The 16715-nt window shown below is 41.0% G+C and overlaps 1 protein-coding gene across 2 annotated transcripts in view; it reads right to left on the bottom strand.

The window, feature by feature from the left end:
• The window catches only part of CPA6 (carboxypeptidase A6), a 267852-nt gene that overhangs the window by 85161 nt on the left and 165976 nt on the right, over positions 1-16715 (bottom strand). For both annotated transcript variants that reach the window (XM_027127949.1, XM_027127948.1), the window contains exon 3: positions 4658-4782. In XM_027127949.1, the coding sequence (XP_026983750.1) occupies positions 4658-4782 (125 nt within the window). The remainder of the gene's footprint in view (positions 1-4657; positions 4783-16715) is intronic.

Below are 16715 nucleotides of genomic sequence, written 5' to 3'. Positions count from 1 at the left end.
TGGATCCCCAGTATTTATCCATTCATTTAGGCCAGTGATTCTCAAGATGGCCTGCTTTAAAGTCACCCATGAGCTTTAAAAAATATGCCACACTGAGCCTTACTTAGACGAGAATCTCCTGTGCATAGGTATCGGGCCTTTCTTAAAAGCTCACCAGGTGATTTTAATATATTGTCAGGCTCAAATTTAGGCTAATTAATCTGGCAACTGATGGCTCTCAGTCCTCTTAGGTTCTATACTAGATAAAAGTGGAAGAGAGTATTAGAATACAGCTGGTCCTTGCTTCCTCTCTCCTCTCTTGAGTGTGTCTGCTGGATGTGGTCAACTGCCTCTCAGCATTTATGCCTATGCCCTCTTTGGACTTCCTGTGCTGAAAGGGCTGGGAAGCTGAAAAGTACTTTTCCTCGACTCTCTTACACCTGTGGTTCTGGGGACAAATCTGTGAACTCTGACAAGACAGGAAGTTAAGAACGAGGCAGAGACCATCTCCTGCTGCTGTTGCTGTGGCGTGTCGAGGTCGCAGAGGTGTGACTGTTCAGAGGCAGTCAGGTGGCTGGACTCAGAACTCCAGGGTCTAGTCACCAGCTTCCTGGCATGAGAGGCAATTATGGTAACGACAGTGGTGGCAGCAGTAGCACAGCAACAGCTTCCTGACTGCTGGGCTGTCACACCAGGTCTGCCTACTTGGTCCTTGTCAAGTAGGCAACTGGAAACCAGCAAGTTGACGAAAAGCCCATGAAATGGAACCTAAAATGGCTTTTTTTTTTTTTTTTTTTGGGTACGCGGGCCTCTCACTGTTGTGGCCTCTCCTGTTGCGGAGCGCAGGCTCAGCGGCCATGACTCACGGGCCCAGCCGCTCTGCGGCATGTGGTATCTTCCTGGACCGGGGCATGAACCCGCGTTCCCTGCATTGGCAGGCGGATTCCCAACCACTGCGCCACCAGGGAAGCCCCAAAATGGCTTTTTTGTAGTTTCTTAGTTCCTTATGGCTGATTATTATTTCTACCCCAATTGTATGTACTCCTAAAATAGCGACTCCTAGACCTATTAAGAACTTTCCAAGTGATGTCATCACTTAGTACAAAACCACCTCCCCAAAGCTTCCAGGGAGGAGAAGGGGTTGGTCAAAATTTGAAATTTTAAAGGTATTTAATTTTCAAAATGTTTTGAAATATTTTCAAATTCTTGAGAATTTTCAAATTCTCAAATTCTCAATATTTTCAAAATATTTTTATGGCAAAAGGAGTCATGTCATATCGATAAGGGGGCTGGATCACCTGGGGCCAGACACATGCGGTCACATAAAGATGACTATAACTATACGTTATGTACAGTTGTACAGAGTAAATGATCATCTTTTGAAAATACCCCTGGCTACAATAATAAAAGTCAATTAAAATGATCTCTACCTACCAGCCCCGTGGAACTTAACTGTTCTCTGTTATTATCCTGGGAACAACAAAATGAATGATTCTAAATGAGTGCTCTCCATGAGGAGACAACTGGTTTAAAACACTTGTTTGTTAGACTCTATTCTCTGTGGAATAAAGGGTGATATTTGATTCTGTATCAGTTCCACATGACCTATACTGAATGGCAGGAAATAGACACTTGTTAAAATAACTGGTATATTCTTTTCTTCCAAATAATAATTAATAACTGGTATATTCTTTTCTTCCAAACAATAATTAATGAAGCATGTGAGTTTTTACTGAGGACCTATAGATATATAAGCACTTCCCTGAAAGGCATTCAGAGAATCAAAGCATGCTTTCAAAGCTACAGCAATGACTAAAATGTGTTCAGTATGAACAAGAGTTTTATGCACAGCTTTGACTCTACCCTGTTCTAGAAACACAGATAAAATACCTTTCTGCAAAAAGCCTATAAGTATTTTAATAAGCCTGTAAATACGTCTCTGGCAGGTAGGTATTTGTGTGGACCAGGGAGGGGTGTCACAGCCCCTGTGCACCCCTTGGCCCAGCCTTCCACTGAGACTAGGGTTCTCACCATTGACTCAGAGCCATGAACCCTTCCCAGGCCTCGCCAGACATCATCAGGGATCTTTCTGCCAGTTTTGGCAGTACAACCACTTGCTGAAAAGTTGGAGTAGTTAAGGTTAGTCATTTCCAATCATGCCTCTCAGCCCTGAAATCCTAGGGTTCCAGACAAAAGGTAACTCACTCATTCCCTTCTCACTAATTCACTAGCCTGTGTTTCTCCCCCCCAGATCCTACACTGACTCTCCATCTCTTCACCACATCCTTTTGCCTTGTGCCTGTTGGAATCCCTCTTTGAGTGTAAATAAAATTCCTACATCCTCCAGTCTCTTCAGAGAACTCTCTCTTCTCATATTCTTGCCCCAGTAGAAACCAGACTTTCTCAAGGACACAGATTCTTCCGTGGCTGTCTCTTCTCCCACTTCTCTGACCACGGGGCCAGAAGGGAGGGAGGTCAGCATCCTCCTGGGCTCCCATTGGTGCTTCCCCATTAATCTTCTAACTTCCAGGAAAAGCTCATCCTCCCTTCAGCATCAGGCCATTCCTGGTTGCTTACCTCCAAGCTGGTATTTCCTGTCCCAGGAGTACGTTCTCTCCCCCCACCTCTAATCTAGCCATAAGCCAAGGAGATTCAAGACTGCTGGGATGGTTTGCTGGTGATTAAGCCCACTCATCCCATCCTTTCCTTTCCTTTCCTTTTCCTTTCCTATTTATAACATCTTTATTGGAGTATAATTGCTAGCCTACTCTTTCTTGACCGCATCAGCCTCAATGACCTCCACCCACCTCAGCCATCTCCTTCATTGCTACCCCTATAATCTTGTCACCAGCCATAAATGTTCTTCCCCAGAACTATTAACATCCAATAGCCTACACTTTATCAAAACTTCTTTCCTTCCAGTTTGTTGCCCTCACACCTGTTTTGAATATAAAGATCTTAATACCCTTGATTCTTCCGTCTTGTCCCATCATTCTTCCTAGACTCTCCTCCCTTCCTATCCAGACTAGACCCCATGGATGACTACTTGAGCTAGTCTCTCACTAGGAACCTCAACTTCCCTCCACCCTGATCTTTTTGTGGTCCTAACCAACAAAACCTCAACTCTGTATCAGTACTGCAATCTCTCTTCTCCGCAACAACCACTGTTATTGGTTCTTACCCCGATTTTTCTCTCACAACACTCTTTAACCCCTATTTCTTTACTCTGAGTAGATACATTTTGCTTCTCACTTCATCCAGATAATTTGGCTGTCAGTTATGATCTCTTTAAACTTGTTGACTCTCTTCTCCACAATCTTAACTAGATCCACAGTTACCTCTTTGGTCTTATAGGATAAGCTATCTTTCACTAGTGTTCAAACCCCCTCCCTCACCTGTACATTCTTTCCTGCATCATCAATGTCTCCTTCCTTGCTGGTCCTTCCCTTCAGCTTACAGGCCAAAATTGCCTCCTTACCCTAACATGCCGAGTCTCAAGCATCCGCTGACGTAGCAGCTTCCTGTAGTCGTTCCTCACTCTCTGCCTCTCTCCCTATTGTAACTTCTAAGAGTAGTAGAATAGTCTGCTCTCCTGTTCCATGTTCTCACCTCCTGTTCACTTTTCTGTCTTCTGCTCCTAACAATCTAATGCTACATTAGAGTTACCAGTGCAATTTCCATCATCAAATCCAAAGGGAACTGATCGATCGTTTTCTGGCAGGATATCACTGCAGCACTTGGTGCCACTGACATCCTTCCTCTCAAAAGGTTTTTGTTTCTTCTTTGACTCCTGCGACTATTTCCCACTTGTTCCATTCTTACTGCTTAACTATTCCTTAGAAAAACAAAAAACAAACCCTCAAAATATCCAAACCCATCTACTCAGTCACCACAGACAGAAGACTTGGAGTCATCCTTGATTCTTCCTCTTCCACCTACATCCAAACAAGTGCAGAGTCCAGGTGGTTTTGCTTCTGAAACATCTTTTGGAGTTCTCTCTTGATTCTAGGGCTCTGGTCCTGACTCAGGGGCCTCGTTCTCCCTCCTCTGGATCATTACTGTGGCCTCGTACCGCTCCCTCCACCCACTTACATGTGGTTCCCTTGCTGACATCCTCCAGTTGTGCAGCATCACCCCCAAGATGAGGTCTGAGTTCCTAACTCTGAACAACAGGCTGCCTACCACTGGCCTCCCCCCACTTCTCCAGCGTCTTTTCTTTCTGCTCCCCAACTTATACCAGTTCCCTGCACACATACGATGCTGCTTCTTGCCTTTGCTGGCATTGTACCTCTGCCTTCAAGGTCCTGAGTCTCATCCTTTGTCTAACTGACACAGCTCCTGCAGAGTCTGGCTTTTTTCTGTCCCTGTCTCCCTATCCACCTTGTAGGCATGGATAAGCTACTCTCCTTTCCTCACACAGTAAAATGCTTCCATGTTTACACTGATTACTTACAGGTAATGGTGAAATGACAGGGAAGTGTGGCTGCTTCCCGCTCCCCCATTACACTAATAAGAAGCTCATGAAAGGCAAATATAACTGTGTTATATTCATGTTGGTTTCCCCAATGTGAAAAATAGAACCTGAAACAGCTGTTGGCACTTAATGCATAACCTGAATACAGTTATCATTCAGTTCAACTGAGTACAAATGAATTAAGCAAGGAAAAAGCATGCTTACTTGTAGTGGATGTTGGTTTCCTGTAGGAAGGCTAACAGGGCTCGGGAACCATTGTGGGGAATATGGACATCAGTAACTGTTCCCTCTGATACCTGGGAGATACTGCTGGGCTGCCACAGGTCCACCTGTAGTGCAGGAACCAACCTATAATTCATATTCAGTGTAGGTGGGGAAAGATCCATGTCACAATGTCAAACATGTTGTCTTGTTTCCATACAGCAATATCAAACACATTTTAGAATTAGACTCAATGCTTACATCACCAGGGTAAAACTCCTAGTTGATTTTGAACTTGGTGTCCAAATTATATGACAGCTATATAGAACGTGATCGTTTACAAGTACTAGTTTAAAGACCAATCCATTAAAGTCACAAGATAAAAATGAGGTAAAAAAGTTTTAAGTATGACTTTGATATTGCTTAAAATTATTTATTGCACAAATATTTGAATACTAGCAAGAAAGAGAAAGGTATAAGTGCCCCTTCATCCTACTATACGAGCAAATCGTGGTGGCTTGACAACGTTTGGTAACTTTAAATGGAGCATTCTCCTGATGCCACCTCCCCCCACGACTTTTTGCCTGTTCACCAGTTCCTCCTCAGCCTTCACATGTCATTAGAAACATGCCTTTCTCGGGGGGGACTTGTCAGCTAGGGTAGGGCTCCTTGTCATAGTTCTTAGATCACCTCGTGCTTCTTTCATCACGTAACTGCCTCTTACCAGAACGTAAGCTCCACGAGGGCAGGGGATTTGTCCACTTGGTTACCACCCCATGCCAAGCGCCTGAAACGATGCCTTGTGCATATTGGCAACTTGGCCGTTATTTGCTGCATGAGTGTAGACCCCACAGGGTAACTGACTACACGTTCATCGCGTGTTCAGTGTTTTGTAGGAATGCTGGAACCATGTTTGGCTTACAGCCGTGTTCCCAGTGCTTGTCTAGTGTTCCACGCCTGGTAGGAGCTGCACGGGCATTGAAAGAATGACTGAATTCGGTGGGGATGGAGGACAGCCCCATCTTCTGCACAAGCCAAGAGCTACATGTTCAATACGGCAGTTTGCCTGTGCAGTCACGCCTACGTCTCCTATCTGGGACTCCCTCTCCCTGCGTGTCTTGTCTTGGTCTGCCGCAGGATCTTGCTCTCTGCTAAGACCTTATCTGATAAAGTTTAGTTACTTCATCTTTACTTAGGTGTCAGTGTCCGCATTCTGTTAGGGAACTCCAGAAGACCTAAAAGATTTCGGGACTGAAGGAAATACACCCCTGGTGGTATAATTTCATCTGCAACAGGGTAGAGAGACATTTATTTTGGGGACAATGAATTTACCTGTTTTTCTTTCAAGAAGCTTACTCCTCCGCTAACTTGCAAGGGCAGCTCTGATTCAACTAACATGCTAATCCAACAAGCATAGCACAACGGAAGTGTGGGGCTGGGAGGGATGCTGAGAGGTCATTTGATCCATCTGTCGGCCCTTGGGCAAGGATACGTCTAGGACTGGACCCAACTGTCCCCATTTGATGCATCTAAACCACATCTTTTATGTTTCCCAAAGAGGAGAGTCGACACTATCCTAATTGAACTCATATCCACATTTAACGAGATTGTCAGACATTTTCTTAATCCTTTACACCACAGCACACTTTTCATTTTTTCTTGTTCCATTCTTCAGTGAGGAATGGCTGATTTCTTGCCCTTGTGAGATAAAGAACTTTTCTCTACATGTTAGATTTTCTAACCCTTTAATCATCTTTGCCTCTAAACCCATTACAGAGACAGATTTTGATCTTAAGGTGTATCACCTAGTACCTGTGGAGATGAGGAAGCAGTGCTCTATTTAGAGGGTGGAGAGCCACAGGAACCTGAAATATCTGAACAACCACTCTGGTGATGAGTCTGTAAGTGTTGTTTTCTGGGGCATATGCTAAAATAAGAATTCTCATCCCACAGAAGAGAGTAGCTTCCCCATAGGAAAATTCCATGGAAGAAACAGACCCTATGGCCTGACCTGGAGAAAGCTTCCTAGGAAACGTCATCAGAAAACAGTTGGTCTAAAAGAAACCAACAAAAAAGAATTTGCAAAAATCAGGAACTGTATTTTGTTTTGATATTAGAAAAGTAAATTAAAATGTGTTCTCCAGTAATATTTTAGGGAAGGGGTGCTTGGATAAGTAACATGGATATTTCAGTCTGGGTGGCAGGCAGATGCCTGTATCAAGATATAGGGGACAGTAATACTCACGTGAGATTTGTAAAGTACCACACACTTTATAGGTGTTTCTAGACTCAGGTTCATAGAAGTCAAGTCACTTTCCCAAGGATGCACAGCTGACAAACGGTGACACAGGATATGCCTAACTCCAGTGCCCATAATCGCTGGCTGGGTAAGTGTCTCCAGGATTTCCTGAGACTATCTCAGAATACGAAGCACCTTCCAACTTCCCGACTTAGTGTTTGAGACAGTCTGGTTTGGTGGGTCTCACATCCTGGTCTGTCCTGTTAGGGGTTTTTTGCCCTAAGAATTATATATGCAGGTATTTCAAAGTTCTAATCAGCCCCCCATGGGCAGGTTACCATCAATCATTTATGTAGAGCCTGATCCCATCTGGATGAAGTGATTCTGAACTGACCCTGGATTGGGTGACCCTGGATTATGATGACAAAGTATCACCGGCCTGGTCAGGATGGCCTAAGGCTGTTTGCCAACCGTCTCAGGTCTTCACTGCAAACAGCCATCTGATATTCCAAGGAAAGGATGCTCCTCTGCAGAGCCTTGGAAGCTGGTGGTTGTTCCCATGCATTCCTTTCCTTATATGACTGAGTCACAGCCAGATCTATTCAAGAGATGGAGGCAGTTTATTGTAAAGGTCAACAGCACGGACTTGGGAATCCAACGGCTCTGGGCTGGAATGCTAGCTCTGCAGGATTGACTGCGTGACTTTGAGGTTTTAACATTTCTGAGCCTTAGATTCCTCATCTGTACTGTGAAGATCATTTTAAAACCTACCCACAGGTTTTTTGTTTTTAAGATTAACTGGAATATTAGAAGTAAAACACATAGCAGAGAGTCTGGCACACAGTGACAGCTTGAAAGCTATTAACTTTGCTCTTACTGTTATCTGAAAAGCATATGGGTGGCCAACATGGTGGAGTAGGAAGACCTAGAGCTCACCCCCTCCCAAGAGCGCACCATAATTACAACTATTTACTGAGCAGCTACGGATGAGAATGACCTGAAGACTAGCAGAAAGATTTGCCACAACTAAAGGTATAAAGAAGGAACCACGGGGCTTCCCTGCTGGCGCAGTGGTTGAGAGTCCACCTGCCGATGCAGGGGACATGGGTTCGTGCCCCGGTCCGGGAGGATCCCACATGCCGCGGAGCGGCTGGGCCCGTGAGCCATGGCCGCTGAGCCTGCGCGTCCGGAGCCTGTGCTCCGCAACGGGAGAGGCCACAGCAGTGAGAGGCCCGCGTACCGCAAAAAAAAAAAAAAAAAAAAAAAAAAAAAAAAAAAAAAAAAAAAAAAGAAGGAACCACAACGAGACGGTAGGAGGGATGGAGATGCAGTAATAGTCAAGACTGCAGCCCTGGGTAGATGGCCCACAGCTAGGAGGAAAATCACGATTGCAGGGGTTCTTCCCAAGGAACAAGGGGTCCGAGCCTCACACTGGGCTCCTGCAAAGGAAGATGAGCCCCAGACTGGCTTTGAAGGCCAGTGTGACTGAGACTTCCCCTGGGGACATAGATACTGATGGCAGCCATTTTGGGAAGCTCATGGTACCACAAGGACACGGCTGCTGGCAAACTCCATTTTGGGGTCCTCCCTCTAGCCTATTAGCGCGAGGTGCTAACCTGCTCCCCAGGTTAGCAGCCTGGTGACCCAGCAGCGTCCCCCTGAGGCAGGGCCTGGTAGCCCTGGTAGCAAAATGCTTTAAAAAAGGAACAATTAGAGAATAAAAAAGAGCAGAAATTTATAATCCAATAGAATAATTAGAAAACAAAGTTGAGAAAATTTCCCAAGATGAAGCACAAAATGGTAAAAAGATGGCAAATAGAGAAAATGTAAGAAAAGAAATTAAATCATAAGTCCAACATCTGATGAATGAGAGTCATAAAGACAGAGTAGAAGGGAGAACATTATCAGATCATTTATACAAGAATTTTCAGAACTGAAAAACATGAATTTCCAGATTAAAAGGGGTTACTGAAAGCACAATGAATACACCCACGCCAAATTACATCATAAAATTTCAGAATACCAGGAATAAAGAAAAGATCTAAAAGCTTTTAGACAGTTTACGCTAACGACCAAGGAGCCACAGGACTTAACATTTCCAGCAATAGAGAGAACTAGAAAACTTCAACACTCTTCTGCTGCAAGACAACTAGAAAATACTGAATAAAATATAATTAACATTCCTTTAAAAGTAGAGTGGAGCTCCCCCCCAAACATAAGGGAAATTCCCAGTAGCCTAAAATAAAGAAGAGAATGCCAGTTAGGGCTGTGTGCACATGGGTTATAATGGTAATTCAGGTTCAGAATTGTGGGAATCTGTCACAACCATACAGGGAATAAGGTTGAGATCTGGGGCCCAAAGTTCGGAGCTGGAACTGAGATTCTAGCATAAAATCTCATAAAACTGAGATTCTGAAACCTTGTTGAAGAAGAGCTCGTGAAAAAAAATTATAAAACACATGAGTGAGGTATCCGCTGTAAGTAAAAGCCAATATATCCAACACATGGCAGGATTATTCAACTGAATATCTTCATAGTATCTAAAAGAACGGCTAGAGCAATTCCTGAAAAAGGAAGGAAATGAAGGGCTCTTGGAATTTCTGAAGATGAGATACTTTGATGTGGTTATCACTGCATACAGATGGAATATTTAAGACAATTACGTTATTAACAGGGGAAAGGTAAAGGAGCTTCAAGGGAGGGAAAGTGTCTACAAAAACACAGAAAAAAGCATCAGAAAAAAACAGTTTCAAAAAAGAAATAAGAAAATACGTCAGTAAATATAGTTAATTAAAAACGATTACATTCACCAGTTTAAAAGAGCATGAATATTGAATAATAGAAAGTATTCTCCTCAGTACTGGTTACAAGAGACATAAAATAAAAACAATGAAAACAAAAGAATGGAAAAAGATATATACCATACAAATACTAAAGGAAAAAAAGCTGGTAGAACTATATTAACAGCAAAGCATTTAGGGCAAAACCCCTTTTGGGGATAATATAGTAATATGTATATCACTATATATAGTGTACAAATATAAAAATACATCTATCTGTATCTATATACATATGTATGTACATATGCACATCCATCTATACTGATAAAATGCTCAATATACCAGGAAGATATAAATACTACAATCTGAGTGTATCCAATAAAACAGTATCAAAATATATATGGCAAAAATGGACAATATCATCAGGATTTTAAATTATAAATCTTCCATTGTATCTCAGTAACCAAAAGATCAGAATTGCTTCCCAAGCACACTTAGAAATTTTTTGAAAATTAACTCAATACCAGGCTACAAAATAAGTTTTAACAAATGTCAGAGAATTCATGTCAAACAAATGTTCTCTGATTACAGTGTAATTAAACTTAGAAATCAGTGACAAAATATATCTACATTTAGAAATTAAAAAACAGACTTTAAATAACTTGTGGGTTAAAGAAGACACTGTAGTAAAATTAGGACCAAATCAAAACTAAATAGGGCATTTCTAAGAGAGAAATTTATGACCTTAAATGATCCTGTTACAGAAGAATAAAGATGAGAAATTGGTGGGTCATATGTCTAAATCAAGAAGTTAGAAAAATAGTAATACACAAAAAATGATAGAATACAGGGTATAATAAAAAGAGGATAAATTGATAAAATGGAAAACAAAAGTAATGGTGAGGATCAAGAAAACCAAAAACTGGTCTTTGAAACATTTAAAATAGAAAAATTATTAGCACATCTGCTTAAGAACAAAAGAATGAAGGTTCAAATGACCAATATTAGCAGCGAGAAAGTGATAGCCTGAGGAAAACGATTATAAGCCAATCTTACTTATGAACGTAGGTGCCAACCCTAGAAATGTATGTTAGCAAACTAAATATAGGAAAAAGGTATTAACATCATTACTGAATGCAATTATTAGTTTAACATTATTAGTGTATTTCATCATATTAATAGTAATGTATTAAAGAAGTCGTATGATCGTATCAATACACTCAGAAAAAAAAGTATCCATAGAAATTAGTACTGAAAAAGTGTACTTCCTTAGGCTATTGAAGAGTATCTACCAAAAATCTTCAGCAAGCATCTGTATACAAGAGTAGTGTCAGAAGCATTCATTTTAAAGTCAGAAACAACAGACTGCCAACAAACACATGAAAGGATGCTCAACATCATTAATCATTAGAGAAATGCAAATCAAAACTACAATGAGATATCATCTCACACTGGTCAGAATGGCCATCAGCAAAAAATCTAGAAACAATAAATGCTGGAGAGGGTGTGGAGAAAAGGGAACACTCTTGCACTGCTGGTGAGAATGTGAATTGGTACAGCCACTATGGAGAACAATATGGAGGTTCCTTAAAAAACTACAAATAGAACTACCATATGACCTAGCAATCCCACTACTGGGCATATACCCTGAGAAAACCATAATTCAAAAAGAGTCATGTACCAAAATGCTCATTGCAGCTCTATTTACAATAGCCCAGAGATGGAAACAACCTAAGTGCCCATCATCGGATGAAAGGATAAAGAAGATGTGGCACATATATACAATGGAATATTACTCAGCCATAAAAAGAAATGAAATTAAGCTATTTGTAATGAGGTGGATAGACCTAGAGTCTGTCATACAGAGTGAAGTAAGTCAGAAAGAGAAAGACAAATACTGTATGCTAACACATATATATGGAATTTAAGAAAATGTCATGAAGAACCTAGGGGTAAGACAGGAATAAAGACACAGACCTACTAGAGAATGGACTTGAGGATATGGGGAGGGAGAAGGGTGAGCTGTGACAAAGCGAGAGAGAGGCATGGACATATATACACTACCAAACGTAAGGTAGATAGCTAGTGGGAAGCAGCCGCATAGCACAGGGAGATCAGCTTGGTGCTTTGTGACCGCCTGGAGGGGTGGGACAGGGAGGATGGGAGGGAGGGAGACGCAAGAGGGAAGAGATATGGGAACATATGTACATGTATAACTGATTCACTTTGTTATAAAGCAGAAACCAACACACAATTGTAAAGCAATTATACTCCAATAAAGATGTTAAAAAAAAAAAAGTCAGAAACAAAGTAAATGTACTTTAATGCCAGTTCCACAGATTCTCATACTGAGGGTCACTGCCAACAAGAGAATAAAGAAAAAAAAAAAAGGGTAAAACCCGAAGAAACAAGACTGTCGTTATTCACAAATCACTGTATACAGAGAAGGCAAGAGAGTCAATACAGGTAAACCGTGAAAATTCAAAGATTAGCAGCATTTATAGATATAATATCAAAGTAAATATATACACACACATCAATGTACATGTGTTTTTCTCAGCCTTGAAATATCTTCACAAAAATAACATTAAGTGAAAAAGCAGGTTATAGATTAGTAGGTATAGGTGATGTCACCAAAATGGTGACATAGGAGACCCCAGCCCCCATCCTCCAACAAAGATCAACAATTAGATATCCACGAATACAAACTGCTCTGGGTGAGATTTGGAGTCTACTTAAGTTTCAGCAACACAGTGGAACAAAAAACCCGGAGAATAACTGCACAAGAAGAAAGGAAAGACAGCTTCATTTTGCCTGCATCATCCGATCCCCCAAATGAGCATTGTTCAAGAGGGAACATCCCAGTTAGAAAGCATTCCCCTCGGTAGGAAAGGAAGAGCAAGGGAAGCAACCAGCTTCTGCGGTCTTTGGGGCCCTACACGAAGGCCCTGCTTCAGTTACATCTTACCCAGCCTGGCAAAGCTGAAACGTATAGCGAGGGCTAGGAACAGGGAAGAAAAACACGGGCTACTGATAGCAGCCATGTAGTGGGAGTAGATCATGGTTCACAGTGACCTCTTTAAAGAGAAACTGAGTAGGAATTGCCACTGAAGAAGGAACCAATGGCCAACACAGCTGCCACAGACCTCCTGCACATTTCATCAGCTTTTGCCCCGAAGGTATTCATAGTTGCTGATGCCAGCTGTCTGAGTTCCCCCTCTCCCTACCCCCTACCTCCAATCCTGGCAGAGCCTGGGAACTGTACCAGCAGCCAGCTCAGGCCTCTGTGGCTGTGCAAGTACAAACATTTGACCTGCTTTGACCCCTGTGGCTGACCCCCACTACTGTGCATGTACTCAGGGCTGCCCCTCCAGCTGGGCACTTGCATGCAACTGAACTGATGCTCGTTACCAAGCTCCACTGCAGCGTGCCCACCTTGAGGGAGATTGTATAGCCAGAGGAGAGCATGCTGACAGCCAGGGCCCCTGCAACTGCCTGTGGGCCCAGCTCAGGCCCTGTCTTCTGTCACTGGCCTGCACCATGATGCTCACCTGTAGTTAGCTTCTCCAGCTGCACACCTGCCTCGCCCAACCCTGTCACCAGCCTCACTGCAGTGCACACACCCAGGCGGAGATTGTGTAGTGATGGGAGGGCACATCAACAACCAGGGCTCCTGTAGTTTCCAGTAAGCTCATGGTTAACCCTGACCCTTGCTGCCTGTCTTGGCCCCTATTACTACAAGTATATCTGCATCCAGCCCCTGCTACTACACAGGCACCTGCAGTCGGTCCCCACAGCTGAGTGTGTGCATACCACCTGCTCTGGTCACCAATTCTGCTTGCCCTGATCTATAGCCATTGGACCTGGAGGAGCTGCCAAGGACCCCAACAGCCCTTGCAGCTGCCATGAACCCCCCACAAGTGTTTGCAAAGGACCACACAGTTGTTGATGCTTTGGACCTCAGTGGTCTGAGCTAAAGAGCCATCATACACCCCTGGACCTGGGACCACTACATGTCCCCACAGTTGCACCCTGTACCATAAGACCCTAGCATCACAGCATGCCCCCACCTGCAGGTGAAAGTCTTCCCTTAGGGAAGTCAGTCCACAAAATCTGGAAGAAGTGACTGCTCCTTCAAATGTGCAGATACTTACGCAAGCCTACAGGGATCACAAAGAATTAGGGAATCATGACTCCACCAAAAGAATATAGTAAACCTCCAGTAACTGGCCCCAAGGAAATGGAGATTCAGGAATTGCCTGACAAAGAATTCAAAACAATTATTCTAAAAATGCTTAGAGAGCTACAAAAGATCACAATTTAACGACATCAGAAAAAACAATACAAGAACAAAATGAGAAGTTTAGTAAAGTAGAAAACAAAAAAGAACCAAACAAAATTTGGAGCTGAAGAATACAATGACTGAACTAAAGAACAGAGAGTTTTAACATTAGATTTGAACAAACTGAAGAGAGAATCAGTGAGCTACAAACAGGTCATCTGAAATTATCCACTTAGAAGAGCAAAAAAAAAAAAAAAAAAAGAAATAATGAACACATCACTGGAGTCCCAGAAGGAGATGAGAGAGAAAAAGGGGAAGAAAGCTTGTTTAAAGAATAATGGCTGAGAACATCCCAAACCTATGGAGAAATTTGGACATTGAAGTTCATGAAGCGAATAGGTCATGCCAAAATTTCAATCCAAGAAGTTCTTCTCCAAAACACATTGTAAGAAAACTAAAATCAAAGACAGAATTTTGGCAGCAAGAGAGAAAAAATTCTCTCATCAAAGGGAATCCCCATTAGGCTATCAGTGGCAGAGAACTTGCAGATCAGAGGAGAATGGGATGTTATATTCAAAGTGCTGAAAGAAAGGAACTGTCAACCAAGAATACTCTACCCAGCAAAGTTGTCCTTCAGAAATGAAGGCCAAATAAAGACTTTCCCTAATAAACAAAAGCTGAGGGAATTCATCATCAATAAACTTGCCTTACAAGAAATGCTGAAAGGAGTTCTTCAAGCTGAAATGAAAGGATGATAATTAGAAACATGAACACATACAACAGCAATGATAAAGGTAAGCTTATAGTCATATTCAGAATGCTCTAATACTGTAATATAGTGGCATGTTAACTACTTAACTCTAGGGTAAAGGTTAAAGGAAAAACGCATTAAAAAGGGCTATAGCTACAGTTTGTTAATGGATACAGAATATAAAAAGATGTAAATTGTGACATCAAAAACATAAAAACGGAGTAAAAGGGTAGTTTTTATATGTTATTGAAGTTGAATTGTTATCAGAGATAAATAGGCTGTATTTAGTGTCTTATATAAGTCTCACAGTAACCACAAAACAAAAACTACAATACATTCACAAGAGATAAAGAGAAGGAAATAAAAAAAAAAAACACTATGGAAAAATCATCAATTCACATAAGAAGGTACCAAGAGAGAAAGAAAAGAATGAAGGAACCACAAAATAGCCATAAAAATATTTAAGTTGGCATTAGTAAGTATTAATAATTACTCAAAATGTAAATGTGTTGAATTCTCCAATCAAAAGACATAAAGTAAGTGAAGGATACAAAACAAGAACCAACTATATTCTGCCTACAAGAGACTCACTTCAGCTTAAGGACACATATAACTCAAAGGGAAGGGATGGAAAAAGATATTCCATGAAAGTTAAAAACAAAAGAGATTCGGGGTACCTATACTTATAGTCAGACAAAATAGACTTTAAATTAAAAATGGTAACTGAGACAACGTCATTATATAATGGTAAGGGGTCAATTCATCAAGAAGTTATAGCATTTATAAATATATATACATATCATCAGATCTAAATATATTAAGCAAATACAAATGAATCTGAAGGGAGACTATGTAGTCAACAATACAATAATAGTAAGAGACTTCAATATTCCACTTTCAATGATGGCTATATCATCCAGACAGAAAATCAACAATCAAACATGGGACTTAAACCATACTTTAGACCAAATGGACCTAACAGACATTTCATTCAACAGCAGCAGAATACACATTCTTCTCCAGTGCACACGGAGCATTCACCAAGATAGATGATGCCCCAAAACAAGTTTTAGCAAATTTAAGAAGATTGAAATCATACCAAACATCTTGTCTGAACATAGTGATATGAAACTAGAAATCAATACCAGGAGGATAACTGGAAAACTCACAAGTGTGGAAATTAAACAACACAATCCTGAAGAGCCAAAGAGGAGATCAAAAGGTATTTTAAAGTATCTTCAAACAAACAAAGATGGAAACACAATATATCAAAACCTATGGGATGCTATAAGCATTTGCAATATAGAAATTTATATTGATAAATGCCTGCAATAAGAAAAAAGATCTCAAACAACTTTGCAACTCAAGGAACTAGAAAAAGAAGAAAATACTAAGCCCAAAGTAAGCAGAAGAAAGGAAATAATGACCAGAGTGAAAAATAAATGAGAGACCAGAAAAACAATAGCTAAGATTAATGAAACTGAGAAGTTTTTTTCTAAAAAAGATAAGTAAAATTTACAAAACTTTAGGTACATTAAGAAAAAAAGAAGTCTAAATAGTTTTTTTAGACTAAAGAAAAGACTTTGTTTTATTTACTCATATAAGTAAATTCAGACATTTTACAACTAATACAACCGATACAAAGGATCATAAGGGACTCCTATGAACAATTATACACCAAAAAATTGGACAGCCTATAAGAAACGGATATATTCCTAGAAACATACAACCTACCAAGACTGAATCATGAAGAAATAGAAAATCTGAACAGACCAATAGCTAGTAAGGAAATTGAATCAGTAATCAAAAACCTCCCAACACAGAAAAACCCAGGATGAGATGGTTTCACTGGTTAATTCTATCAAACATTTAAAGAAGAATTAACACTTACCTTTCTCAAACTCTGAAAAAATTTAAAACTAATTTTATGAGGCCAACATTACACTGATACCACAAGAAAAGAAAACTACAGGTCAATATCCCTGATGAATACAGATGTAAAACTTCTC

The sequence above is a fragment of the Aethalodelphis obliquidens genome, unplaced genomic scaffold (assembly GCF_003676395.1).
Source record: "Aethalodelphis obliquidens isolate GAN/ISIS:26980383/991018 unplaced genomic scaffold, ASM367639v1 scaffold33, whole genome shotgun sequence".
In the NCBI taxonomy this organism is placed as follows: Eukaryota; Metazoa; Chordata; class Mammalia; order Artiodactyla; family Delphinidae; genus Aethalodelphis; species Aethalodelphis obliquidens.
The sequence above is the reverse complement of the archived record's forward strand: the minus strand, read 5'-3'. Positions and strand labels throughout refer to the sequence as shown.